This window comes from Dysidea avara, chromosome 8, assembly GCF_963678975.1.
Source record: "Dysidea avara chromosome 8, odDysAvar1.4, whole genome shotgun sequence".
Lineage (NCBI taxonomy): Eukaryota > Metazoa > Porifera > Demospongiae > Dictyoceratida > Dysideidae > Dysidea > Dysidea avara.
The window spans coordinates 31,535,398-31,560,830 of record NC_089279.1 but is presented as its reverse complement, the minus strand read 5'-3'; the positions used below and the strand labels follow the sequence as shown (position 1 = coordinate 31,560,830).

At 37.8% G+C, this 25,433-nt stretch overlaps 3 protein-coding genes across 4 annotated transcripts; 1 reads left to right on the top strand and 2 right to left on the bottom strand.

The window, feature by feature from the left end:
• Positions 1 to 6,837: 6,837 nt before the first annotated feature.
• On the bottom strand, positions 6,838 to 12,957 carry LOC136263202 (uncharacterized). 2 transcript variants are annotated; one of them, XM_066057707.1, is made up of 7 exons: positions 12,668 to 12,957; positions 11,289 to 11,444; positions 9,854 to 10,064; positions 8,511 to 8,552; positions 7,490 to 7,567; positions 7,393 to 7,440; positions 6,838 to 7,339 (listed from the first exon to the last, which is right to left on the bottom strand). In XM_066057707.1, the coding sequence occupies exons 1-7, from the start codon at positions 12,887 to 12,889 to the stop codon at positions 6,945 to 6,947; spliced, it is 1,152 nt and encodes a 383-aa protein (XP_065913779.1). In that variant the 5' UTR covers positions 12,890 to 12,957; the 3' UTR covers positions 6,838 to 6,944. The 2 variants fall into 2 exon arrangements, with proteins under 2 accessions (XP_065913779.1, XP_065913780.1); XM_066057708.1 differs by lacking the exon at positions 7,393 to 7,440.
• On the top strand, positions 12,953 to 21,609 carry LOC136263206 (dehydrogenase/reductase SDR family member 11-like). Its single transcript, XM_066057712.1, has 8 exons — positions 12,953 to 13,025; positions 13,611 to 13,800; positions 13,850 to 14,053; positions 17,416 to 17,510; positions 18,263 to 18,386; positions 18,447 to 18,551; positions 19,637 to 19,702; positions 21,414 to 21,609. The coding sequence occupies exons 2-8, from the start codon at positions 13,636 to 13,638 to the stop codon at positions 21,453 to 21,455; spliced, it is 801 nt and encodes a 266-aa protein (XP_065913784.1). The 5' UTR covers positions 12,953 to 13,025; positions 13,611 to 13,635; the 3' UTR covers positions 21,456 to 21,609.
• A 74-nt stretch (positions 21,610 to 21,683) lies between these two features.
• Positions 21,684 to 24,318, bottom strand: LOC136264934 (uncharacterized). Its single transcript, XM_066059701.1, has 3 exons — positions 23,958 to 24,318; positions 23,299 to 23,907; positions 21,684 to 21,700 (listed from the first exon to the last, which is right to left on the bottom strand). The coding sequence occupies exons 1-3, from the start codon at positions 24,316 to 24,318 to the stop codon at positions 21,684 to 21,686; spliced, it is 987 nt and encodes a 328-aa protein (XP_065915773.1).
• Positions 24,319 to 25,433: the final 1,115 nt, after the last annotated feature.

Here is a 25,433-nt window from a genome sequence, read left to right as displayed (position 1 = left end):
ATATAACAGTACTATAAGTCAGGGGCGGATCTAGGGGGGTTTCTGAGGTTTCCAGAAACTGGTCAAGTATATTCAGGCAATCAAAACTCTATTTTACGGTGATTTGCAATGGTACAAAAGTTCAGATCGAAATACTCTGATAGAGCAGTCAACCACTCTGATAGAACAGCCACATTTTGTATTTTTCTTAAGAACTGCCGGTAAGTAGCTAGCTAGCTACTTTATTTACGTGTGCCAACACAGTAAAAATATTTCAAAACAGTGTTAAAATCTTCCAAGACCCCCAGAACAACATCCATGTCTGCTGTATGTCAAATTTGCTCTGTCCACAGGGGCGTAGGGAGGGGGGTTCCGGGGGGTTCAGGACCCCCCCTGTAAAGTTTAGACTCACAAGCAGGATCCTAACACACCATTTAGTATGGCAGGACAAAATGAGTGAGCAATATAGTGTAATGGCACAGCACCACAATTGATAAAACTTACATTCATCTCTCAGGGAAGGATTTACAGAGATAACATGAGCCCTCTTCAAAACTTGTTAAAAAGATCGATATACTATAATAGAGCAGTCACGTATATACTCTAATAGAGCAGTCAGGTATACTCTAATAGAACATGCCTGTAAATATCCATGTCCATATGAAGTTTTTCAGACATTCCAACATTAAATGCAAAACTTAGCATGACCTTATACTGCTATAGCTTTGGTGTGCAGTGTTTAAAGATATAGAGCTCAAGTAATTTATCACTTGTGTTATGCAAAATGAATTCATGCTATGCATATTTGTATAGTTATATTGTTTTGATTGTCATTTGTATCAGTGGATTCATGGCTCCTATACCACAGTGAGATATAACCATCACTTACAGATTACTAAATGTGTCTCTATGTGTTATGCTGTCTGTTTCCACTAGGTGACTTTATCTAGTACTACCTTCATCCCAGGGGCACTTAATGCATCACATAATTAGTGAACTTTTTGCATAATATATAGCAATTTGCTGAGTTTTGATTTATTAAAATATTGAAAGTCTCTCAGCGGATGGATGTGTATGTGTATGGATCTCAGCATGTGTATGGATGTTACCAAGCTATATGTGTATGTGTATGGATCTCAGCATGTGTATGGATGTTACCAAGCTAGCTGAGACTTAAAATGCATCTCAATCTGTGAGCTATAGCTAAATGCTTGGAAACCCTAGCTTCAACAATGTTATGTGCAATGAAGTTCTTACATTCACTGATATTCAGAAATGATCGATGATAATTCTTGCAGAAGAAACTTGTACTGTTATATAAAGGAAGCCATATATGACACTTTACACTTGTCTTCTGTGTAATAATATAAGTAGAAAATACAGACAAGGTGACAACAATAACGTTAGCACTAATGGTTATGATATATAAATAATGAAGCCAAACAACTATTGCACACTTAGTTGGATTATTGGTTGTAATGTTTAGTCTATAATACAACATGTTGGTCGCATTTAGTCCTTATAAGGGAGACTTAAATTAATATCTTTTGTGAACATACAGCTTATCTGAACATATGGCACATTCAAGCAAGCAATGTAAATCCACCACAGCTATTCTCTAGTTTCTCCTTGCTAAGGCTTACCCCAATTACATCGTAAGATCAAGGCTGCATGTAAAGAAAGCAATTCAATTGTAAGACACCACTCCAGTATTTGGTAACTGAATACTGTTGATGATTAGCTGTCAGCTGATAATAGATGATCTTTCAAGTTATGCATGTGTAATATCAAAAGCAGCACCTTTGCTTTATCATTTTTGTGCTAAACACAATTTCAAATTCTCATCCATGTAATAGATTTATACCAACTAGTGTATAAATAATATTATTTTGAAAATGGAAATACTGGTAGAGATCACTGAAAAGAAACAAGAGTCAAAGAAGTCAGCATGTTCAAACTGTTCTGGTGTCTTGAAAGCCAGTTACTTAAAACTGTCATGGACAGATCTGTATTTGGAGTCACGACCAATGAATATGGTACAGACTAAAGGAAAATATAAATTACAAAATCAGTACCAGATATTAAGTGATGCAAATACTTCTGTGTACCGCATTGTAGTCATGCAAATAAATAGCAACATGGGATCAACAATGAAAACAAAGTAGTCATGTGTACATGATTTTGACCAGTTGATTCACCTTTTTTGAACTTCAAACTATTAAAAAAATACCTCACTAGCGTGATTTCTACTTTATAAATTTGTTGATGCACGAGAACTATTAGAGTGAACAAGCTGGAAACACAATTGTTTAAAGCACCATTCCAGACAATACATAATTGTACAATTACAGCTATATACAGTCAATTGCTGTACATATAGTTAAAACAATGACATAGTACAGGAGATCATGAACACAAAGCTCTGTGGCATGATAAATGATTATATCTTTTGTCGATGTTGTGTGTGCATGTATCTATGAACAGCAAATTCTACAACCTAAAGTACATTCCACAATGAAAAGAGATTTGTATTATTGAGGCGTTCTCCATCTAGATAGCTCCGAAATTTTGAATAATCTTTACCGGTTATTTTAAGTTGGAAGCTACCCATCACAAACAGCTGTTTGTGGAAATATTCTTGCCTCAATATTGTTTCCAATGCCTCTGGTTTAAGATCAACAGACCTAGATTTAGTATCAATTACCTTGCTCACCAAAGAATGAAATGTTATTAGCTTAGAAGAGTTCCTTATTAATGCAGTTATACCTTCACTCGTCACTGATTTCACAGTCAATGCTACATGTACCAGTCCACCATGAGCTGAAACTGTGCTCATAAAAGTGGTAGGAATGTTGGTGTAAACTGACCAGATATGTATCTGTTGTAAGTTTGGACAGGGTATTACTAGGTCCAATCTCTGAATGTTGTCATAAGCATCAGTGTAATCCAAACACTTGAGTTCTTTGCAGCTGGTGAGTATCTCTGGTAGTGCAGTTGTGTAGTAAATACTAATGAAAACTTTGCAGTGTATGAGTGATGTGAACTGGGATAGTACTGATATATTCTTTCCAATAAATTTAGAACATGTAGAGCAAGCTGCTACAGAGTTAGACTCCACGGCAAGTAAACTGGTGCATTTCTGAAATAAACTGATCAAAGTTTGCTTGTCTTTGACTGATGATAACATGAGACAATAATCTACTGCTAGATGCGTTAACTTCATATCACTCAATATTATCCATAATTGTATCTGATCTTCCACCTCTTCAATTGGTATTCCTGAAATATTTAGTCCTCGTAGGTTACAACAAAAGTCAGCAATGTTACGTAGACCTTGTAAACTTTTCAAACAGCTTTTGTTTTGCTGCAAGCCCAGTCGCTGAAGATTGGGGCATGCAATTGCAAGTTGCTCTAAATGCTCATAACTAAATGATCCTCCAAAGAAAGCAAAAAACTCTGTCACAAAATGAAGATTGGTAATGTTACAATTCACTTTCTGTCTAGCACAAATGAAACTGTCTTTCTCAATTGTTGCTTTATGTACCACCCTGCCACAGTGAGTACAGCTAGACAACAGTAACAAGTCACTTTGTATTCCCTGTAATCCAACACTACTTGCACTGACATACGGAGAAACAACTGCTTGACCAAAGTCTATCTGAAACACTGGCAGGACTGGAGACAAATTTAGTGGAACTTTTAGGTTGTTATAAAGTTTAACACGACCTGTGTAACCAGCTGGTGACTCAGAGTTTAAGGTAACCCAGCAATCCCTTATTGCACGTTTATAGTTATGCCGAAGAAAGTCAACATTACTAACAATGTTTACTTGTTGTGGGATAAGCCTTTTCAGCAACCAATTGCGTACCCATGAATCAGTTGACCTTATAATTTCTTCACATGATACTGTCTTTTTCAATCTGATAGTAAGTTCTTTCAAATTTACACTGATTTGCATCAGTAACTGTTTGATATCAATATCCCACTCTACATCCAGCCTTTGTAGATGTCCCATTTGTAGCAAAATCTTTCCAAGTTCCTCAGGGTCTAGCTTGGTTGATGGCAGACTAACTTGTACCACATTATTGCAATAACTCAACATCCCAGTAAGTATTGGAGGTGTCACGTGATGTGGAAATGATAGTCGTTTCACGTGTTGTCCGTACGCCTTCAACACGTACTTTACACGACCTTCATCACTAATGTGGTAATAAGGCCACGCAAACTCATTCCACAACGATGGTATCTCGATCACGCTTCGTAGTCTCCGTGAAACAAATCGTAATCTCAGCTTGTCACGCCCTACTATCAAAAAGGATACTATATCCACTGCAGCAAGTGCTATGATTCTGGACTGACAATTAACTTTACTACATAAGTTTAATTAACTCCCGGCTGCCAGCACAGGTTGCTGGCAGACCATCAATGCAACTTTTTCTTCATCTATACCCACCTACACATGTATAATTGTAATTGTATGTTGCATTGTAAAGCATTAATAATAATAAATAATAATAATAATAATAATAATAATAATTCTGTTGGAAGGTCTAATAAAGTTATTATGGTGGACTGTTTGTCATCTCTGTCCATTGTCGCAGTCGCAGTGTTCTTCAGTCTTCTTTGCTGCCTTAGAGGGGTGTGTGCCGACGGTGAGGATAGTGTCACGTGAGACTGAGCATGTTCCGGAATAATTTGCTACTGTACATGCGCCATGAAACAAATGCAATGCTTGACATATCCTTTATACTGTCTCCAAGAAAAGAACCTCACTGTCACACTCCATACATGGTCAGCTTATCCACCACCCAGCCATTTCCAGGTCTATCCTACAGCTACCTGGCCTACAAACAGTGATAGGAGTTCAGTAAATCTGGTCACATCATTCGATGGAATATTATTAATTAATTTGTTTGTTTGTTTTACTGTGCAGAAATCACACAAGATTATAACGCACAGATATAATTACGTATAGCTATCAGTGTTGGGAGTAACGCGTTACGTAATATTATTTTTGTGGTAACTATGTAATATAACGAAATACGCTATAAAAACAGGTAATATAACTCAAGTTACTTTACTTACTAATGTAACTCGTTACCTAAGTAATATAGTTACTGTAACGAGTCTAATATTACGTAATATTATTACAAGTAACGAAGTTACTAGTAATCCACTGTGTAACGCCTAGCCACAACGAAGTAATGAAGCCTACTGAATGAGAAAGATTTACACATTGCTCAACAACGAAATCATGTCACGTGATAGAGTGGTAGTTTAATATGTAATATTATTATAGTTACTTTATTTTTTGGGTAATATGTAACTGTAACTAAATAGTTTTGTTGCAAGTAACATGTAACTAGCTAGTTATTTATAAAATGTAACTGTCCCAACACTGCGTATAATTACTTAAGTTATTACAAAACAGGAGAATTAATTATGTAGGGGGGGGAGTGGGTTCCAAAGCTTAATTACTGAGGGGTAAAAGGAAAATTTATATAAATCAATGTATCTGCTTTGAAAATGTTGCTGACAGCACCACCCCTAGAAGTGATGTCACTCCTAAGCTGGCAAGAAAGAACTTAGCTACTCCAGCAACTTTCTAGAGCTGGTTGCTTTATCAAAATGTGCAAAAAAAAATTTTTTTTTATCTCTGAGATTTTCAATTATTTTGCATGTGCCTAAATGTATGGTTTTCCAAAATATGGTCACAATTATATATCATTTTGTTTATATTTGTATATTAGCTACTTGTGCATACATCTTACCGTGCAACATAATAGATCTTTGTATGGTCTGCAGTCCATAATGTAATTGAATCTGTACATGTGTGGAAAACCCTTTTTAATTTTCTTGAATTCATATCAATGATGAGTTATCTGTTAGACTGCAGCCAGCTGATGGTAATGGATCCTGCCTCATCAGGATCATTTATTTAAAGTTTGTTTCGGTGCTTTTTGGCTGAGTGCCTGCTCTATTAGAGTAGTTTCTTGTCTTATTTTGTAGATATAAATAAAAATTACATAATTATATATACAAAAATTGTTTATTTGCTCTTGTCTCCTTCAGTTATATGCCTTTGGAAGATACATTACACTGTATGGCTATAGGTTGGGAAAAGAACTCATAAAATGACAGCTTTTCACTCAACAAGCACAGCATATAATTTATACACAAATACTGACAGTATTTATTCTGTCTATACTTTGGTGTTGGAACTGATAGTACAAAATTTTTACATAAGCTCGAACAAAAACAGACCAGAGGCTCCAATAGTGAACAACATTGGAGTCATTCGTAGATTTGAGGTTCGTTTTGTCTCATTATGGGGACTTTTTTAAAATGGTTGTTTCAATACTGACCAGACAGAGTTGGTATTGAAACACTATTTTTGCTGTGGAGTGCAATTAAGTGTTTCATCTGAAATATGGGAAAAGGAATCAACCAATTTCACAGCTTTCAAATACGTTGCAATATGCCTTAGCTGTGGCCTAAAACCTCCTTTAGTGGCACACTCAATTTTTAAAGATATGGTCAGGGTGCAGTGCTTTGAGAAGGTACGATACAAGTCCATAAAGTTCACACATTAGAGAAGAGAACACTGGATTTCTTAAGTGTCCAAGTAACCTTTTTAGACACTACTTCTAATAATTCAATTAGAAGCATGCAGTTAACACAAACTCTTTCACAGCACTTGTTCTAGTATGTTGTACCTCCTCCATATGACACAAAGTGACTTGTCCTCAAACATACCGTAACATTCGTGGTGGTATGCACTAAAATGGTGTTATCAATGCAGTGACATTCCTGAAATAAGAGACTCAACTTGTATTAACCGAATGCTATACAACTACGTTTAAAATACACACCATACACACAAGGCAGGAGTTGTGTTTCATTATTTCAAAGACATTATCATGATCACTTATACAGCTACAATGTACTAAGTTAACAATATAAATTTACTGACAAAAAAGTGAGGTAATAAGTGAATAGCACGGGTCACACTGGTAAGGATGCTCTCCATTTCCCAATGCTCTGCCAGTGCAGATGTTAGAATGGACAGCACCAGTGTACTGGACTTCCACTCCTTTCTCCAACACCGATACAGTTTTGTTTGGGAACACTTTGTAAGTGGCCTGGCTGGCTATGTACTCCACCAAATCTGTGTTTTCACTTGGGTGTGTGGATCTCCAGTTTTGATAGGAATTGCAACAGGTGCAGATAACATCAACGGTAATGTCTGTGAATCCAGAACTCTCTTTTCTAATATCTTCCCACAACTTTTCAGCTGTTTTCTGGTTGGTTTTTATGAACAGTTCTACATATTTTTTATCATAAATTCCTTGGCAGCCATCTAAACAAAAAAATACAGACTGGTTAGTAGAAGATCTGGGTACATCTACATACATTTTACAAAGGGAGGGAACTTGGCTTCTTCAGGGCGAGGTCTATCAACTACAATATAACACCATGAAATTTTAGCTACATCCCAAGTTGCACTAACCTTGTGGTTCAGTGTTCAAGTATACCTCCACAATGTCATCACCATACTCCAGCTTGGAATGATCAACACTAGTATCATCTAAAGATAACACACAAGTATACACATGAGCTACAATAAATAAAATTCATCAAGTATTGACAACATAGCAACAAAAAGTTCTAGTACATAAAACAGGTATATACAAATTTCAATGATAGAATTGTCTAGCAAAGCTCATAAAAAACAGCAATATGTTTTGACCTTTGGAAATTGTTAAGCATACAGAAAATAGATCTGCTATTGCTAATGGTACACGGTACACTCATACCACTACAGTAGCACAGGTGTGTGTTCTATTAGAGTATTTTTAGTACAGGTGTACAGTAAATGTACATTTATCCAAATAATTCACATTGCCTGGGGCTTGGATAATCCAGGGTCCACTGTACCAGTACAAGCAGAATGGCTACACTGTACTTATGGAGTAATTCACAGAGAATTAACCTGTGAGTATTGACGGGATGGTAGCTTGAGTAGCAAAGCTAAAAACTGGTGCTATAATACTTATCATCTTTTACTTAGCTAATCAGCTTTCTAGACATTATTACAACTACTGATACTAAAACATAGATATTGACCTGGGGAAAATGGATGAATATCAAATCATCACATACCCACATTAGATCCTTACTTATTCCAACCACTCCAAACAACTTTAATTAACCAAACATATAAATGATTGTTCAATTAGAGTATTTCATTACCAGTGTACCTTCCTTAGTAAACCTACCAGTGCCATATAATCAAAATTATAACTGTGATCAATAATCCAATAAGGCTTAAACTCAAGCTTAATCTTACAATAGTACTAAAAGACTTACAAAAGTACAACCGGGTTGTTATACTAGAGACATGGAATATTTCAATAAACACTCTAATAGAACAATCACCGACTGCTCTATAAGAGAGTTTATATACAATGATGACTAAAGCATACTGAAAGAAGACTATGGCATACAGTATAAAGTACAATTTTTCATACCTATCGAATCCATTTCTAGGAACGGGGCCTGTGCGCCCTCATCTATAACAAAAAAGTTATTAAAATGAGAAATGCAGAGTCAACATTAATGATTACCACTGCTATACTGTGGCTATAATAATACATGTGTACATAACAGATCAAGCGATATCACTTTTACGTGTGTAAAATGTGACTAGCATCAAATCCTGACATATATATACAACAACAAAAAAAAACACATACTACACATGTGCTCACACTCAAAGACAAACACACACACACACACACACACACACACACAAAGCCTTCAGCTACCGCTAAGCGGTCACGCTGCCCATTAGCCAGCACTGGGGCACCTGTGCGCTACTCAGGTGCTATGAGTCAGCGCAGGCATGCCCTCCTGGGGTAGACTAGTAACCTGCAGGAGGCTGTACCATATCTCACAGTTGAAGGTGTAGGCATCAAGTCCCACTTGGACCTTCAACTGCCATATGAGACATGGACAGTCAAGCATTTGCTTCCCCAGTTTACACCAGGTACCCATTGATGTTACAGCTGGGTGGGCTGCTTCCCCAGTTGGCACCAGGCCACCAGGTCCCCATTTTAACAGCTGGGTAGACTGGAGCAATGTGAGTAAAGTTTCTTGCTCAAGGAAACAACAACAACACCAAAGTGGCCCAGCTGGGAATCGAACCTGGAACCTTTTGATTACCAGGAGGACACACACACATGCACACACACACACGAAGCAAAAGCAAAGCCTACAGCAGCCATGCGAAACACAGCTATTGTCACCCAGTGAACCAGCGTTGGGATGCTTGTGCACTACTCAGGCAATTGAACCTTGTGCAGGCAAATCCTCCTGGGGCAGGGCTAGTAACCTGCAGGACTGTCCAGGTCTCACAGAGAGGTTGCGGAACCCAAAGTTCCACAACAACCCCAATACCGCTAAGTGAAAAGAGGGGAATTCGCTTCCCCATTAAACACCAGGTACCCATTGATGTTACAGCTGGGTGGGCTGCTTCCCCAGACACCAGACCACCAGGTCCCCAATATACAGCTGGGTAGACTGGGCACACACACTCACGCACACACACACGTACACACACACACACGCACACGCACGCACACACACGCACGCACACACACACTACACTACACTACACACACTACACTACACACACACAAACCTGATGGCAAGTGTTGTTGCCTTGCTCGTCAGACACCAGACCACCAGGTCCCCAATATACAGCTGGGTAGACTGGGCACACACACTCACGCACACACACACGTACACACACGCACGCACACACACGCACACTACACTACACACACTACACTACACACACACACACACAAACCTGATGGCAAGTGTTGTTGCCTTGCTCGTCTATGAGACACTGATTTCCTCACATGTTGGTTGATACACCTCACTTGGTTACTACCAGCAAAGTTCTTCCCACACCATTTACACTTAACAAGATTATCTTCAGCATCAATGTATAATGGCTGGTCGTCACTGGACAGTCCCACCTCCTTCACTGTGTTTGCCAGTGTGGCTTCTATGTGCTCCTATAGTGTGTACACATACTGTATGATATTGGAGGGAGGTGAATTTGTTCCAGTTTACATTTTCTTGCCCAGTTTTACAAAATCATTATATGCCATAAGGCACGCTTAATTTCATATTATGGGATTTCAGCAAACTGTTGTCGTACTTTCAGGAATTAAACCTCCAGTTTCTTTTCACTACTAAATATTTCCCACCAAAATTGTATATAACAAACCCGGGTACCTATGGACCAAAATTTCTTGCCGTTATGACCAGAAAGGTGGCTACAAAAAGCAAACTATTTTGTACATAGTTTGCACTAACTAAATGACCATCAACCTGAGCAGACAAGTTTCTCTATAGCTCTCATGTAGTAAGAACTAATTCATATAACTTGGACAAATAATGGATATCACTAAATTAATGACCCCTCACATGGTTTTTGCTTTATTCTGTCCTCGATTTATCAAATAACAAATTATCGGGAAGTACAGTCACATAGTAAATGTATTTTTTTTTTTTTTTTTTTTTTTAATGTTATTTAGACAGGGAGACAGCATCAGCAAAAGCTGTTTTTCAGCTGTGCCCTGAACAAGCATACAAAAACAATAGGTACATATATACACACAATTAACTAAATATGACTTAAATAAGCTAGCTTAAAGCTATTTAATGAGTTCATCTCGGTGATTGAGGTAGGCAGGCTGTTCCATATAGTTGTGCCACGATAATATAGACTTCGTTTGCCATAGTTTAATCGCACAGCAGGTACATACAAACGATGGACATTGCGCCCTGCACGACCTGTGACGGATAAAGCAGACCTGAAGGTGGAAAGTAAGTAGGAGGGTGATAGCCTTTTTAAGATCTTGTATACTTGTATGGCAATATGAAATCTGCGACGTTCAACTAAAGTAAGATTAAATGCAGAAGATCTGGCAGAGTCATATGATGAAAACCGTGAATGAAGTCTTTCCAGTCTCTTAAGATGGCCAACATTAGTAGGTACCCATACAACATCACAGTAGTCAATTATAGGTAAAACATGGGCCTGATATAATAATTTCAACACAGTAGGAGTGAGTGGCTTAAGGCGATTAATTGAATATAATTGTATTATATAATAGGGTAGAAAATGCCACTGTTTTCCTGCTACCTGGATTTTACTAACCCCGCTACATGTGACACTAATTTACAAGAAATTAAAGATTTTTGGGTGCATAATAAAGTTTCCTGAGTTGTACCTTTGTAGCTGTCAAGTTTTCAGATTCCCTTTTCTTCTTAACCTTAGGACTGGCTGGATCACTTGAGGTGGGTAAATCCCTTGGCTTACGTTTCTCTGTCAGGTAAAAAGTCTTATACTTGACATCCGACTCTTCTGTGAACGACTGCAAACAATCCTACCAAAACAAAAGACATATCAATCTACAACACATATAACACAGCTTTCAAGTTATTATAAGTTTAAAGCTCACGTTCTTCTGTGAGAGCCTAGGGCACACACAAAACACTGTAGATTGTGTCAGTTCAAGGCAAACGGTTCAAATGGGACTATGTCAGGGGCTCCCTAAAGAGCAGTGCAGCATCACTCTACTTCACTGAAAATTATTTTTAAGCGGTAAAAGTATGCATATAAGTAACAAACTGATGTTGGTAGCCTTACCACTCTACTCTATTTTGCAGGGGAAAAGCTCCACTATATATTAAATCAGTAGTCAGGAGAATCTTAATGTTTATTATAGTACAGCTGTACTAGAATAGCTCCAGTTTATTATCACTGTAGGAATGAATAAACCATGACTATTCTGATGTGACTATCTCAGCATATATATATATAGTTTGCATGCACAAAATAGGTGACGTTACACATGCTACAAAGAAGAGAAAAAATGCAAGTTTCAATCAAGCTATTACTCAGGTAAGCAATTAAACCTATACACCATCTTATTTGCCTGCTCATGGAGAGTTCGAATATCTTTGTTTTACTTCTGTAGCCCCAAGGCCAAGGGTATGTGTATCACGTGTTTATTTACGATGCGGTACACGTAAACAAGACCGTCGTCATTTCTTTATTTACAATGCCTCAATATTTGCATGCACAAGTGAATACAAGTACCTTGCCAATTCATGGTGACATGGTGAATGGTTTAAGTCAATCCCCAACTTTGTAGAGCAATGCAAACAAAAATAATTATGGCTGCAATTCAAGCACCTGTAGTTTATTTTCAGTATAGTCTCTGTACAAATTTGATTGCTTGTTCTTCCTAGTGTCTAGCACAATAATTCCAAAACCACACACGACAATAGGCTGAAACTTTGGTAACCCATTCTTTGGAGTCACACTGCAGATAAATACTGACAAAATATAAAAGAAATAGTGAGAACTATGTTGAATGGTCACATACTGGATACAAATTGATTGTATGTCACAATTGAAGCTTTCCTTAGTGTAACCGTAAGAGATGTAGATCTCGTGCATTCATGTTTACTTTACTATTGCCATCCTAAAACATGGTCTTTGCTTTTGTGCCAATACAGCACGTAAATTTCCAATATATTTCTGGTGTACGGTGCACGAAGTTACTACTTTCACTATTCTTTCACTGTACGATTTAAAACTAACCCTTAAATCTCGATCGCTTTCCAATTCCACTTCGCCGACTAATGAGTCCTTGTAGCGAAAAATAAGCCGAGATCCTCTCTTAGCCACATCGGGGAACAATTTGAGGACGTCTTCTTCCACATCAGCGAGACAATAATTCTGGATGTCTGATGGGTTAAAACGCCATGGTTTCGGTGTACTCTTTTCCCTATGCTGTAAAACTACTGCTATTTTCATAGACATAACTCGCTCTGGTTTAACAACTCAGTCGATGTTGTTCCAAATATTAATGATTGTGGGAATAAGGTGTGCATTTATTAGAGTACAACACATCCTCGTTTGGCTGGATATCTGGGTCTACTCCGACTGTTAGATACAGGTAATTGTCTTACTGCATAACTATAAGTAAGTAGAGCTCCTACATAGCTCCGATTTTACCTAATCCGGTAAAGGTGCTAGTTTTGCATTTTCACACAAAGAATGTGATAGCAATCTACTCTAATAAAGCACTCATTCATAGAAAGGGCAGGCTAGTAACCATTTAACAAAAGCAACGCAACAAATACATAGGAAAAATGACAATGTACAGCTGTACAGTGATGCCTAGTTGACTAAACAGTATCAAGTTCACAATCAATAAACTCTTATAGGTTTTCTTTTTTTGTTAATGTTATCTTTTTATGGAATTCTGTCCCACGTGATATTCTCTCTCTTCCTCATCAGTCTCACTTTAGGCGAGAGCTGCATAAATTTTTATAACACTTTCTCTCTTGTTACAGTATTTAGTTATTTGTTCTGTGTTGTACTAATGTCCTTGTAATGTTTGTTGTTCTCTGTTTTTGTATCTTGTGTTTTTGTAGCCTATAGGCATTTGCCTTTTGTAATTACCTTACCTTTATGGTTAAACAAATAAAAATAAATAAATAAACATGCGACTTATTATACAATATATATATATATATAGTGTTCTTCTATCTTCTGTACCTCAGATGGCAAGTTCAGACAGCCTTAACTACCCTGGGATGGAGAGATGGAAGGGCAGAGTCGCCATTATTACTGGAGCATCTGCTGGAATAGGATACGAACTATCGAAGAGACTAGTACAACTCGGAGTAGTAGTAGTTGGGTGTGCTAGAAACATCGCAGCCATCGAGGTGAGGAAAAGATTAATAGATCAGGTGTACTGTTATGAAACCCTCACAGAACTTATCTCAGGAACTAAGTACATCAGGAGGCAAGCTAGTAGCCATAAAGTGTGATGTTGGGAAGGAGGAGGACATCTTATCAATGATGAGTGCAATAAAGTCACAATTTGGAGGAGCAGACATTTGTGTTAACAGTGCTGGTATAGGCCATGAGTGCCAATTGTTATCTGGTGATACAGAGAAGTGGAGAAATATACTAGAGGTGATATGCTGCATGGCATTTATACGTGTGGTAAAATATGGTAGCTATGTTGATTACCCATTGCCGTAGCCAGACTTTTACCTGGATAGGTTCTTTAGACAAAAAGGTGGACCTTTTGTGTGGTTTACATCACGGTGTGCTAAAGAAGTATCTGAGGTAGTGGTCCTCCCCCAGAAATTTTTTAAAATACATACCAAAATTTGGTGACATTTCAGACTTTCAGTCACTAAAAATGCTAAAATTTTGGACTTTTATTACTAAAACTGTGGACCTTTCTACTAAAACTGTGGACCTTTTTACTGAAATTATGGACCTTTTTACTGAAATGTGGACCTTTTTACTGAAATGTGGACCTTTTTACTGATATTCCCTACGGGCCTGAGGTAATGATAGGACTGCTAAAGTCTATTTTAATTTGCTCCTAAGGCAATCAGTTGTTTCACCAGTGAAAATCTCGAGAGTATATATATAGGGTTGGTAGGTCAGCATATAAATAAAAATATTAAAAAATCAGCATAAAAGGAGTGCAAAATAACAAAATGTAAGTAGTGAACATGGTCTGAGACACTAGCTTGTTTGCCACCATAGATATTTACAGGAGAATAGTAGCTAAGAAAAGAATACGAGGCTATTACCTGTAGCTAGCGCATAATAGTGTCAGACATTTGAATAAAAACATTTTGAAACATTTATAGCAGGTCAAGCAGTACTGCAAAACATACGTCAAAACTTGTGTAATTCCATCCATGAGTTATTGAATGTTATTATGGGTCAACTTTTAGTGTGTTCATACATACTACAGCACAAAAGCATATAATTAACACAAGGTGGCACTTGTAGTATGATCTGGTTAGTGTAATGTGGGATGCACAACTGCCTCCCTACGTACTTGTTGAACGAAGTGCTGGATTTAACATGCATTAATACACTAGCACTGGTGCCTATCCTATGTGGAAGACTTCATTGTGAACCCAGTCAGTAGTACTTGCTCTAACCACTAAGCTAAATACCGCATGCTGTTTTATTGCTTGTTAAAACTATACATGCGTAGGTTAAATGGTATTTACTTACAGCTTGCCATGCGGTTTGTACTAGTAATAGCATGGGTAGCAGTGAAATTTGGGATAAATATCACGAGTGTTGTATTGGAAATGGGGATAAATTTCACGAGGCGAAGCCGAGTGAAATTTACCATTTCCAATACAACAAGAGTGGTATTTATCCCAAATTTCACTGCTACCCATGCTATTCCCAGTTAATACCATACTCATATACGCATACTGTGCATTAGCATTGCTATGTACGCAATTTGTCACTATGTACTAAACACACTAAACACGGGTCGACACTAATTGGCACTACTTTTACATTGTTAACATAAATTCTAGCTAATGAAATTACAATTACAACTTTTTCACTGCTGTCAGTGAAATACGGGATAAATTTCACTGCTACTATTGAGACTTTTGTATGGGCAGTGAAACAGGTATGGTATTAGTACTAGTAATAGCATGGGTAGCAGGGAAATTTGGGATAAATACCGCGAGTGTTGTATTGGAAATGGGGATAAATTTCACGAGGCGAAGCCAAGTGAAATTTACCATTTCCGGTACAACAAGAGTGGTATTTATCCCAAATTTCACTGCTACCCATGCTATTCCCAGTTAATACCATACTCGCTGCACATATGCATGCTGGGCATTAGCGTTGCCATGTACGCAATTTGTCACTATGTACTAAACACGCGTCAACACTAATTGGCGCTACATTGTTAACATAAATTTTAGCGAATGAAATTGCAATTACTACTTTTTCACTGCTACCAGTGAAATTTATCCTGCTACCAGTGAAATACGGGATAAATTTCACTGCTACTATTGAGACTTTTGTATGGGCAGTGAAACAGGTATGGTATTAGTATAGAGAATTCCAGCAAGTTTTGCTCTAAATACATCGTGCTGTATATGATGAATGACGACCATTAGAAACTTGTGTTCCAACTTGATTCTTACTTACATGTAGATAGTGAGCATTGTATTTGGCACAAGCCACCATTACCACTTCAATACGTGCAGCAACTGGTGAGAAAATTGTTGGACAGCAAAGGAATGCAGACAGACAGTTAGTATAAGTTAGTCTCACCCCCAGACCACAAGGGTCTAGTGACACGCAATACAAACTCTTGGCAGTGACGTATACGACCAAGGAATTCATCGGTCACCAATTAGATTCGAGTACACCTCTGACATCAGATATTCCTATACTTTCACGCAACTAGAACTCACATTGTTCTTTATCGCTGTGTCCCATTCACAGTCTACACCAATGCTTTTTTAATGGTAGCATCATTTGAATTCATGCCTCAGAATTACATAATAAGTGTTGTCATATGGAAATTGTAAGGCTTTGTTTTATACTGCCTAGTGTTTCTATTGCATGCCACCAAACCCTGAGGGCGAGACTAGTATTGGTATGGTGTCAGTATCAGTGTGGTATTGTAGGTGGCTGATAACTGTACATGTTATAACACTAGGTGCATGGCCTTCACTGAGGTGTACTGTGTACCACCACAACATGTAGTGCTATACATGTGACTTGTAAATAGAGTCAAACACCAATGACTGTTCTATTAGAGTATTTTGTCTCCTGGTATATGCATATGCTACCTTATAGCCAAGGAGCAAGATTATCAAGTCTTACCTAATTTGCAGATTTGCAACCAATATTAGATTATATGTAGGTCTAAATATTCCAAGGATAAACGTTTTGCTGTTAACCACTCAAAACCTCAAAATCAGTGAAATTTTTCTCCCTCAGGCTATACAGTATTAGAATATATTTGAACATTTTGTAGAAAAAAATCTGTCTAATTTTATGTAATTTGACACCCTTCACCATATTAGTTCAGATGATCAACCCTCCACTGCATATAGATAGACCCTTTTCAGGTAAGCTGCTACCATAGCAACATCCACCATTTTGGAGTACAACCCATTTTGAAACCCTGGTAGCATGGGAGAAAGCATATGTTTACCTGGTCAACCTTTGCTGTGGAATGCAGAAGAATAAGCTCTATTTCCTGGGTATTGTTTTACTCTTATAGAAAACAACGCTACCAGGGTTGCAAAACGGGTTGTACTCCAAGATGGCAGATGTTGCTATGGTAGCAGCTCACCTGAAAAGGGTCTATAGAGGTTGTCCCCAATTTGTAGTAGCTGAAAAGCTATTCAAGCTATGGATATAACTGTAATATTCATTAGTTATCATGCAGATTGTCAGTCATTTTCCCTAGCAGTTACAAAATTAGGAATGTAGTGTACATATGTGACATGTCAACATTGTATACAATAATGTACATTTAGGTGAATGTTCTTGGCCTATGTGTGATGACTAGAGAGTTTATCAAACAGCTCAGGGAGAGGAATGTGGATGATGGACATGTCTTTCATCTCAATAGGTATGTAAGTATAACCAATGTGTTATTTGTTATGTTTATAGGATGTACCCTGCATGGTGTATACATACTCTACTGTCAGATTTTATTTTAAGTTTATAGATTGTTAGCTCACCATGTGCCCTTAAGTATTGCTCTATGTGCTTTTAATTAAAACACATCACATTTTACTAGGTTACAGATTACTTATATGTAAACAATATCCTGGAACTAGGTCAATGAAATTCTTGGAATGTGGGAGCAATAGATGACATTGGAAACGACCAATGAGAAAGCTCAAAGCTGACCGTGCTTTTGTTGCACCAATCCTAAATCTGTCGCGGTAAGGACGTATCGGTTTGCCTTCAGGAAAGATTACCTCGGATTGGCTTGCCACGAGTGGATACAACTCTCAATACTCTAATTAAATCCCTAAGCCCCTGTGATTGCATACGTCATACAATACATAATACATGCGCACAACACATTGCTACTATTAATAGGTCAGTCAATTCTCTACAAAATCCTCTCACTAAAGCAGTTTAGATGTTTCTATTACAGTATTTAAATTTAATATTAGCTATATGGTATCCATTCACTGTAACAACATGATGGTAGCCTCCAGTCCAGCTGCTATCTTCTGAACTAACACTCATAGTACTTCGATATGCAAAACAAAATGATCTGGCCATCATCATGTGAGAGTAGCTAGTGCACATGTTTCTGTCATGCCTTTTGTGTTATATAATAATCAGATATTTATTTGACCACTATAGCATATCAGGCCATGTGGTGAATCCTGCAACTTCATTCTATAATGCATCAAAGTTTGCTGTGACAGCATTGACTGAGGGACTACGTAAGGAATTACGGGATATCAAATCTAACATCAAAATCACTGTAAGATCAAGTTCTACATATACTTATGTTGTTATTGGCTCTGCCCCTCCCCACATGCAGGGTATTTCACCTGGAGTGGTTGCTACCGAGTTTGGTCCTCGTCGTCGAGGAATGGACAATCCAAAAGAAGCCATGACAGATTTATATGCAACTTTTGGCTATCCAGTAAGTTTGGTGTATGTGATTATTAAATAGTAACACATATTTAGTTCATAGTATGTATAAACATTCCTTACTTCATTTAGAAGCACATCTTGAAGTGGTATGTAGTTTCTGTGACTTCAAACTGAATTTCAATACTTTGAAATGCTTCACTATGTTGTAAAGATTTTCATGTTCTGATCACAAACATGACATGTCATCCTATTAGTGTTTCATTTATTATCTGAACAGTGCAGATTATAACAGTTGGCCATCGGACATTTACCGACCACAATTACTTACTGAACCGGTGAAGGATGGCCGACCACTTTCCACTTAAAAGATTGATATACTCTAATAGAACAGTCAGCTTCTTTATTAGAGCAGTCGAAGAGCTTCTAAAATGATGTCCTTTTTCTTGATAACAAATGCATCATATTACCTGATCAATAAAAGGCCACATCAAGAGTTCATAGTGCAAGTAATTATGAACTCTTGGTCATAAACAATACTCAAGTACCGATTATAAAACCACAACAGTTATTGAGTATTTGTGGTATTTGTTTAAGCTCTTTGGTCACCCATATTAGGTTCTAAACATACATAACCAAGGCATACTCCAAGACCTCATTAATAAGACAAGTAGGTTACAAACAGAGCTAGTTGTACTTCACGACTTCATTAATAGGACCACCTCATTATAGTGACTATGTTAAGTAGGTACTAGACATATAGTACACTAGACCCTTGTTTATCTAAACCCTGATGGTCACAGGTACTGATGTAAGTATTCAAATAAGTGAATTGTTCTGAACTCCTACATTTACAGGCATACAGAGCTCTGCTGAAGTACTCTAATAGAACAATCATTTTCAACAAGGGTACAGATAAATTAGGATGCACTTCATGACCTCATTAATATCATTATAGTTACCATTAGGTATAAAGTACCATTTTTAGTCAATTTAGTGCTGGCTGGCAAAGTGGTACAGCAAATTAAACCTCATCAACAGGGGACCTAAAAATATAGCCACTTAGTAGTTCATGAAATGAATGCTGAGAAATATAAATAAATATTACAGCAACTATTGTAAATCGTATACTTTTAGGTTCTTCAACCAGAAGATGTTGCTGACTCCATAATTTATGCCTTATCTACTCCTCCCAGGATGCAGGTATGTACAAGTTTAATAGACGTACCTATATTTTTGACTATTTCAGTAAAACCCCACATACTTTGCACCATTTCTGAAATCATTTTTATTGCTTCAGTGTTATTTGCAGTGTCGAAGGAATAGGTTACATAAAGTTTTAACACATCTCACATATGTTGAGTAGTTTTGTGCTAGGTAGTTGGAAGAGCAAAGAAATCAATTTGTACAAGTACAACAACTGCTAAAAAACTTAAATTCACAGCCATAATTTGCATGTACATTGTTATAGTGTTGGGATTTAACTCAATGTGTTCGCTATGAATTGTAAATCCACCACCAAAGTGTAGTTTTAGCCTGGTATTCAAGTAGGAAGATGTTTCAAATGAATGACGGTATTGTATTCTTCTACTGCAATGTATATACAGATACCCTTTAGGCTGCAGATTGATATAATATAAAATAAACTCTGCTTGAGAAGACATAGACTTGTTTTACAAAGTAGTGGAGCAATTTCAATACTTTTTAATAGAAATTACATTGTATTTCAATATCCAGATAGTAATTTGAAGCCATCAGCTAATAATTTAAAATAATCTCATGATGATTTTCTTTGATACAAAGCTTTTACACTGATTATCAGGCATGCGTCTATTATGCCGGCATAATTTTGGGAATAATAGGTACTGAAAAGTATTGGGGAGTATTCCAGAATAATCAGATGAATTTTAAGAATAATTGGTACAAAATTATAAATTTTTGTTGTGGTGTAGTGTAAAAACCTTTTAGATTTACTACCAAAACAGTGCAAGCATAAAAACGGTGAAAATGGTCGAGATACTCTAATAGAGCAGTCACTTACTCTAACTTAGAGTCCATAATTCTAATAGAGCAGTCACTTGTTTAAAAACCCTTAAAAATACTAAATTTGACACACATATTTGGGGATAATTTGAGAATAATAGGTAGACTCAGGAATAAATTTGAGCATAATAGGTGAGTAAAAAAAGGAGTGCCAGAAAGAATAATAGGAAGATTTTGGAGCATAATAGACTTAAGCCTACTGATTATTATACTACAATCCCAATTGTGCTATGAATACTATGCTTGCTTCTGATCTAAATTATGAGTATAGCAAGTGAGTTCATGGTAAAATAGGTCATGCATTTATAGTAAGTCACTATCTGTAGGATATCTAGAAAGATTTTGTTCAGGATATTCGGATGATAAAAGTTACTGTCCATTTCAGTTCTAGTGCAAACTGTGTCAGTTCATGCTAAGACAGTTGCATAATTTGCATATGTTAACTACCACATATTGGGAAATGTATGAAGTTAGAATTTCAGTGGGTTGTAAATTTTTTTTAGCACAAAAATAATGCTCATGGTGACATGATACTCAGGTTACTTTGGGCATGCAAACCATTAACACAATAAAATGCCAAATAGCATAAGTTTATCCTCCCCATATCATTATATCTACTACACAGCTCAGTGAAGATTAATATCAGTTTTGATTTAAACACAATCGATTAATCAGGTAGTAGCCAATTTAGGCCCAATACCAATTATTAAACCGATTATAGATATTATAACAATAAATTTTTATGCTGCATGTAGCATTGTAGCAGTATGCCAATTACTAATTCACATTTACACTACCTCTACCCACATACACAGAATATAAAGTGCTTAGTACAGCTATATCATTGTTTTTCTCTATCTCTACATTGCAGATTCATGACATGTTGATACGACCAACACAGGCACCATCTTGAATGAACATGTATTCAATAGTGCCTTCATCTATGTGTATGGTAAATGTTTACTTGGGCTATGGGATCTGACAATTATTTCCATAGCACACGTGTAAGGAAAAATTCTTGCACCTGTTTGTTAACTTTTTATTGTAATATAATTACGCTGCATCAACAGTGCCAAACATATAATGCAATTATTGTGTGACAAAATACATACACCTAAAGCAATGTAATAGGTTCTATGTTCTACATGTCACACAGCCCTATATGGAGAATGATAGATGAAGCTAGCTTACAGCCATTGTAAGTATGCACAAAGCCACGCCCACTTGTAGGAAACATATCTTGATGTCTGCAAACTTACGTGGAACCAAGCCCACTGACTGATATCATTATTTATAAACCTTTCCTGTTTTGGATTTCATGTAGCTACCCTTATACTTACTGTGCTTAATCAAGCAACGAAAACATAGCTCTTGGTACACACTTCAATTTTATAATCTGGGTCTGACCTGGAGCAATCCAGGTCAGTGGGTCATCCAGGTCAGCATTAGTGACCCAGTTTCAATGCCCCACTTGTATACATATAGACACGGTGTTCTATTGTCACTGCATGTATATCCGAAATTCATTCAATGTGTTATTTGTCGTTGCTAGTGATAGTACCACACTCATGCAAATTGTATGATTTTTTGTGGATGCTCTAGTCCACAAAAATTTATCCAAATGAAAGTTTTATACACAAAATTAATATTTTATCAACTAACTAGCTGTAGTACCTGCCCTATCGTGCAGGGCAGTATGTACAATGACATGGAAATTAAATGAAATTACAGTTGGTAATATACTATTATAGATACTTTATAAAAGACTAAGGAAACAATGTGGTGTAAGGTAAGGATTGCATGAATGCAATAATTGTGGAGAAGTGCACTCTTATTGGAATATTTTGTGACTTAAGTTGCTCAAATTCTACCATCAACCAAACATACCATGAATTACTGTAATCTGCACTACAACGATTCTGTTATGACAAAATATAACGGCTTTATAAAATATAACAGCATGGGCACAGAGTCGGGGCTAGCAAGAAATAATAATAAATGAAAACAAAAAAATTTTGAGTCATCCAGCCCAAGACAGCTCATGGAAAAAACCTGCCAGCCTTTTCTTTTGTTTTGCTGCACAGGAAAAGGCGAAAAATGCTCCACTCTGCTTTGTATGCATGTGTAGAAAGAGTTCAAATCATTGCTGCAAAGTCTATAAATAGCTCCCATTTTCACAACGTGCCCCACATTGTGAAGAACAGTCTGCCACGGGACCGTGTCATTTCACTGTGTAGCTGCAGTCATCCCTCCTCCGAGCAAACCATCCAGGATATGCATAAAGACAAAAGAATAGAAAAGATAAATAGTTTCACACATACATAAATTTACAAAGCAACCATCTGATACATTTTTTTTACTATAATACCTTCCTTACCACCATCCACAGGTGCTGATCCATAATATCACAAAGCAGCAGTAGCAGCAGACATACCTAACTAAAGTGCATGTGTTTGCCTATCTAAAAACCTCACTACAGACTACATTACGTGTTTTGCAATCCCCTCTAATTAAAAGTGTCAATCTATCTGCTGAACCTACCCTAGATAGTGCCGCATAAAGCATGCCGTGTGTGAAGCTTTCGTCCGTCAAATCTAATCCTACACCCTTAAAAGTTTGACCCTGGCTTTTGTTAATGGTCATGGCAAAGCAAAGTGCAATTGGAAATAGAAGCCGTCTAAATTCAAAAGGCAAAACCGAGTTACTCGGAATGAGAGGAATGCGTGGTATTATAATATCGTGTCCTGCATATCTACCGTGAGAAATCTTGGCCTCTACTGTGTTAGCCGACAGTTTAGTAACCACACACCTAGTGCCATTAGTAACCCTTGGAGGATCTAGAGAGCGTAGAATAATAATAGGAGTGCCTACTTTAAGTAAGAGAAGATGCTGAGGTAGTCCAGATACCTCTAAAGAGTTCAAGAATTCTGTTGGAAAGTGAACAGCCTGAGATTCATCAGGTATGGTGTCCAAGGACCTGTAGTCACAGCAGTCACCAGGTAACTGCTCCACCAGAGTCATGTTGATGGAATGAGTGGTCTTGTTAAGAGGAGCAAGAATGCAGCGTTCAGAAAGCCAAGCCAAGTCCCTAAAGTTAGAGAACAAATCTGGATACACCCTGGAAACCAGTTCCTCCTTGCTATCCACAAAGGTTCCCATGGTGTCAGGTAGCTGGACAACATCAGGTAGAGTGTCAATAGGAAACTTCCCATCTCCAATGGCCAATAGTTCTTCAGCGAATTGTCCAGCTGCCACATCCCCACACAGGTGCACTCTCATGTTAGTGTGTAGTTGTTTAACCACCACAATGTCCCACAGATGAGATCGCTTGAGGCAAGCATCAACAATGTTACCTCTAGTGCCACCTTGAATGACAGGTAGAATCTGCCTGAAGTCACCACACAGTAGCATGCACTTGCCTCCCACTGGATTATCATTCCCTTTTGCAATTCTGTTGAGTAGAGCCAAGCCCGTGGTTTCCCAAAAATCATCTCCTTTGTGAGCATCTCTAACAATTTCTTCACCTTACGCCTAAACACACGGGCCACTAAGTCTGGATGGTCCAGAGGCTCTTGACCTGGTAGTAGATTGTTCCTAATCTCTGGCCAATTAGGATTGGTGGTCATGGTGATAAAGAGGTCGGGGTGGCCATACTTCCTAACATAAGTCATTGCATCCTGCTGACGCTCATGCATGTAGCGTGGTCCACCAGTAAATGACGACGGTAGGATCACCCTATGACCAACATTCCTGGAGTCACCATCCCCATCTACCATTGCATCCCGCAAATCCTGGTAGCAATCAGCACGTAGTGCCTTTTGCTCACGCCTGAGAAACTGTAAGCGCTCAGTTTCAATCTTACAGTAGGCGTCAACCAGGAATTGCTGGAAAAGCCTTTTAGCCTTAAGCAATACAGGCACTTGCTGCCTGACCATGATGTGGTAGCGGTAATACACCATGGCTGTCAATTTCCTACCATTAGCCAATTTCAGGTTGATGTGCCATCCATCGGTGCCATAAGAAAAGAGTAAAGGATACTGTAAAGGATCATACCCCCTATGAAGTTCAGAAATGTGCTGCAAAGACCCATCCCTATAGTGCAAAACTATGTCCCTATTATTTACATTATCATTAGGCATTAGCACTCCTACCTCATCACACATCGGGCTATTGTACCTCCTAGCATGCTCTCCTACAGGCCGTTTGTTCTCATTAATCACTACCCTAATATTTGCTGGCTCATCATGCTGCTCAAATATTTCTTTAGCTACCTTAATAAGTTGAACATAGTCATTATCGTCATGCAAAAGCTCAGTAATACCCCTAACTATGTCAAGCCTTAACCCATCAACTATCCCACATCTTGTAGCTACTTCAGTTTGCTGGTTGTCGATAAAATAAATTTGGGAAAATTTAGGAGACTCACCTGTTGATGGAACTAAACTACCTATACGATGATAGACTTGACCCTGTACTCTAAAAGAAGGATTGAAGCCAGCCATAGTTATCTCGTTACAGCCAAAGCTTGTCATTTGAAATGCACTATTATACTTACGTATGCTAGCTAGAAAATGTTTACCTGCTGTGTTTGTACCTTCATACAGGTGTCTCAAGAATGACTGGGGCTGTGGAAATGCCTCTAACTGGACATTACCCTTCAAGCAACAAAGGGATTCGGTCTCCTGGGGAAATTTTAATGCGCCGCAGTGTGTGCATTCTACACTAAGTGTGCCTACATCTGTAGTGTTGAAGAAGTTGTGTGGCTGATAGTTAAGCCCCCTAAAGCTTGGGTGTGTGCTTGCACGTACCTGTTGTCTGCGTGCTGTGTTAGCCTGCTGCTCCAGAGCTCTGTAGAGTGGATCAGCTCGAGCTTGTTGATGGGAAGCTGTAT

Excerpts from the sequence above, each read along its gene's own strand:
- LOC136263202 (XM_066057707.1), bottom strand. The coding sequence starts at position 12,889 with ATGTCTATGAAAATAGCAGTAGTTTTACAGCATAGGGAAAAGAGTACA. Across the intron at positions 7,568-8,510 it reads CCTAGAAATGGATTCGATAG|ATGATACTAGTGTTGATCAT; the intron begins GTATGAAAAATT and ends TGTTATCTTTAG. Across the intron at positions 7,441-7,489 it reads CTTGAACACTGAACCACAAG|TTGATAGACCTCGCCCTGAA; the intron begins GTTAGTGCAACT and ends GTTATATTGTAG.
- LOC136263206 (XM_066057712.1), top strand. The coding sequence starts at position 13,636 with ATGGCAAGTTCAGACAGCCTTAACTACCCTGGGATGGAGAGATGGAAG. Across the intron at positions 13,801-13,849 it reads GAAACATCGCAGCCATCGAG|AACTTATCTCAGGAACTAAG; the intron begins GTGAGGAAAAGA and ends AAACCCTCACAG. Across the intron at positions 14,054-17,415 it reads AGTGGAGAAATATACTAGAG|GTGAATGTTCTTGGCCTATG; the intron begins GTGATATGCTGC and ends ATGTACATTTAG.
- LOC136264934 (XM_066059701.1), bottom strand. The coding sequence starts at position 24,318 with ATGGTAGATGGGGATGGTGACTCCAGGAATGTTGGTCATAGGGTGATC. Across the intron at positions 23,908-23,957 it reads GATAATCCAGTGGGAGGCAA|GTGGCACTAGAGGTAACATT; the intron begins GTGCATGCTACT and ends CTGTCATTCAAG.